This window comes from Corvus brachyrhynchos, unplaced genomic scaffold, assembly GCF_000691975.1.
Source record: "Corvus brachyrhynchos isolate BGI_N302 unplaced genomic scaffold, ASM69197v1 scaffold115, whole genome shotgun sequence".
In the NCBI taxonomy this organism is placed as follows: Eukaryota; Metazoa; Chordata; class Aves; order Passeriformes; family Corvidae; genus Corvus; species Corvus brachyrhynchos.
The window spans coordinates 7,936,815-7,939,531 of NW_008239553.1; the positions used below are offsets into that span (position 1 = coordinate 7,936,815).

Genomic DNA, 2,717 nt, shown 5'->3' on the forward strand with positions numbered 1-2,717 from the left:
TGAGTGAAATCCCTTTCAGAGACTATCCACATTCTGAAAAACTGCTGAGTTACACATGTAAGGTTTGCTCCCATTTCACTCCCTAATCACAGTAAGCCTTCATGTGGTATCAGCTGACTCAGACTGAGGGCTGGCAGGACCTCTGATGGAAATCGGGAATGAAACTGTTAGATGTTTAAGTGCATAGACACCACAGAGATTGGCTAGGAACTGAGGAGAGGGAAAAAGGGGTTGTGGAGCTGGAAATCACTTGAAAGTCCTGACAAAGTGGATGGGGCTGTGCTTGGATGAATAGAGGCAGACATCGTGGCTACAGTGACAATGGCTGGCACTTGACATGAACTAGCAAAACTCCACTGCTGTGTGCAGGGAGGAGGCTTTATTGTCCTTTTCATTAAAAAAAAAAACCCCACCAAAATCAAAACAAAAAGCCCCCCAAAACCCACAAACAAAAAAATTTCCCAACCAGAAGCAGGATCAACCTTTTGTGATTATTGAAGTAATTCACCAGGTGAGAAGTGACAGAAACAAGAGAGTTTAACACAAGCTTTTGGAGGTGTGCACTCCCCCCTGAAAGCAGTCTGGAGAAAAAACCAGAGACACATAGACAAAAAGATGAACTGAAGTTTGGTGGGAGACTGAGCCTGGAAGAAAAATGAAGGGGTGGGTCTGTCCACCACAGTGCCACTCCTCGCAGCATAGCTGAAAGTCATTGCTTCCTTGTGACTAGGAAACTGTTGGGTTGTTACCATATCTTTGCCCCAGAGGAGGAAGAGAAACCTGTTCCTCATCAAAGAACTTGCTAGATCCTGACTTGATCTTCAAGGCAGCAGGCATTTGCCTTTCTAGTATCTGGTTTTCTCTGTCTCACAAGTGCATTGAGAGAAGGAATTAGCATCTCTGAAATGTTTTGCCATCTTCAGAAGAAAGTCACCACATATATTACCTGCTGCTCCAGTGTTTGCACAGAGTTTCATCCCATCTGCTGCTAGCCTGAGCTATGCTAGCAACTCTGCAACAACCCTCTAAATACCGCCCTCACAAGGTCCACACCCTCGGGATGAGGATGGATCATGGTACGATAGAAAAGGGGCTGGCAGAACAGGATAGCCTGGTGGAGAAAGGTCACCGGGTCCGCATTTCACTCAAGGCTGCTCTACCTGGCAGCGACACCCAGCAGGAGGTAGCAGCCAGACAGATGTATGTGGCTGGGTCACTGTCCCAGAGACATTCCCCTAATAATGCGACACCTTCTCCTATCTTGTTATTGGCATCACAGTCCCGTGACCAGGATTAAGGTTAGAATGTAAACTGCTCAGTTCTGCCGGCCATTACAATGGCAGGTCTTCCCCATGAGTGAAAGGAATCGGGTTGAAATTTCTGAAGTGGATCCTGAACCATGATATGTGACTCCAGGAAGGGACTTTTTTCAGGCTTAGAATAGGGGTGGGAAGGGAAACTTGTTTGTTTTCCCATTTCCTCCCAATAAGCAGAAAGTGAACTTCACAAGACACGTATTTAATGGTTTTGATTTCTATCAGTTACAAATCCTATGAACCTCTGAATTCAGACTTAGTACTTGGACATCCAGACTGGGACTAAACCCATGTGCAGCTATCTTCAAATTACCTGCTGTTAAGCATGGTATGTCTGCACTCATCCTGCCTTCACCTTTCTGGACCATTTTATTTTGGATTTGCCCTTCCAAAAATGTGCAGTCTAATAACTACAGTAATTTTGATCCTCTCTTAGTCTAATCCATACACTTCAATGTAAAGAGAGCAGAGAGAGCAGTAAGTTTTCCCTTGGAGGACTCATGATTCCTTGCATCTGTTCCCAAAGGGCTTCTGGACTCTGGACAGCAGCATGTTCTCAGTTCAGTTCCTTCAAGTGACAGTGGAATAGCTTGGAGAGGGTCAAGATAAATCAACAGCTCTCAGAGTGAGCAACTGGGGGGACATTCAGACAGACAAAACACTCCCTCTAAGCACCCCTAAAACTATGACACATTAGATGCCTCATTCCTGGTCTGACTTGAGCACATCTCTAATCTACCAATCTACATTGTCAAGTAGTGCTGTGTTTCTTCGTATCAAATGAAGATAAGGAATCTTTCAAAGGGCTTTTTATTCTCCTGGGGTTTATATAGAAATTGGAGCCCAAAGGAAGAGGAGTGTAGAACAAGAACAAAGATAGCATTTACAAAAGTGGAAACTAATGAGAGCTCATCAGCTTGCAATTCTAGCCAGACTTATAAAGCTCTTCAACTTTTTGACAACCTTTGTTCAATGGTAACTCCACCAGAAAAGTGACGGAAAAGATGGTTTTCCTGAGTATCAGTTGAAGCTAAAAATCACAGTGTTACACTGTAGACTATTTCTGAGGCTAAAATGACCACAAACAATACAAAAACCTAAGCCCCCTTCTATTTAGTCATAACAACACCACAAAACCAGGAAGGTGCTCAAGTTCATAGAATTTGCAAACCAACTCGACACGTATTGGGTTGACACACCTGCAGAACGGAGGACCTCCACCTGCTAAACCTCACAAAACGTCGGAGGGACTCGGTCCGAGTCCCAGAAATGCCTCGGGCCGTGTGCCCGCAGGCTGCGCAGCCCTGCCCGGGGCAGCCCGCGGCCCCGGGAGCGCTCGCCTCCATCCACCCCGCTCCTCCCGACGCCGCGCCCCGCGGTTTCGCTGCGCGCGACAGGAGC

The 2,717-nt window shown here is 46.2% G+C and overlaps 1 protein-coding gene across 1 annotated transcript in view; it reads right to left on the reverse strand.

The window, feature by feature from the left end:
• RHOV (ras homolog family member V) overlaps nucleotides 1-1,075 on the reverse strand; it is a 5,003-nt gene extending 3,928 nt beyond the window's left edge. The window contains exon 1 of the mRNA XM_017741610.1: nucleotides 1,034-1,075. Within this exon, the coding sequence (XP_017597099.1) occupies nucleotides 1,034-1,075 (42 nt within the window). The remainder of the gene's footprint in view (nucleotides 1-1,033) is intronic.
• Between the last annotated feature and the right edge of the window lie 1,642 nt (nucleotides 1,076-2,717).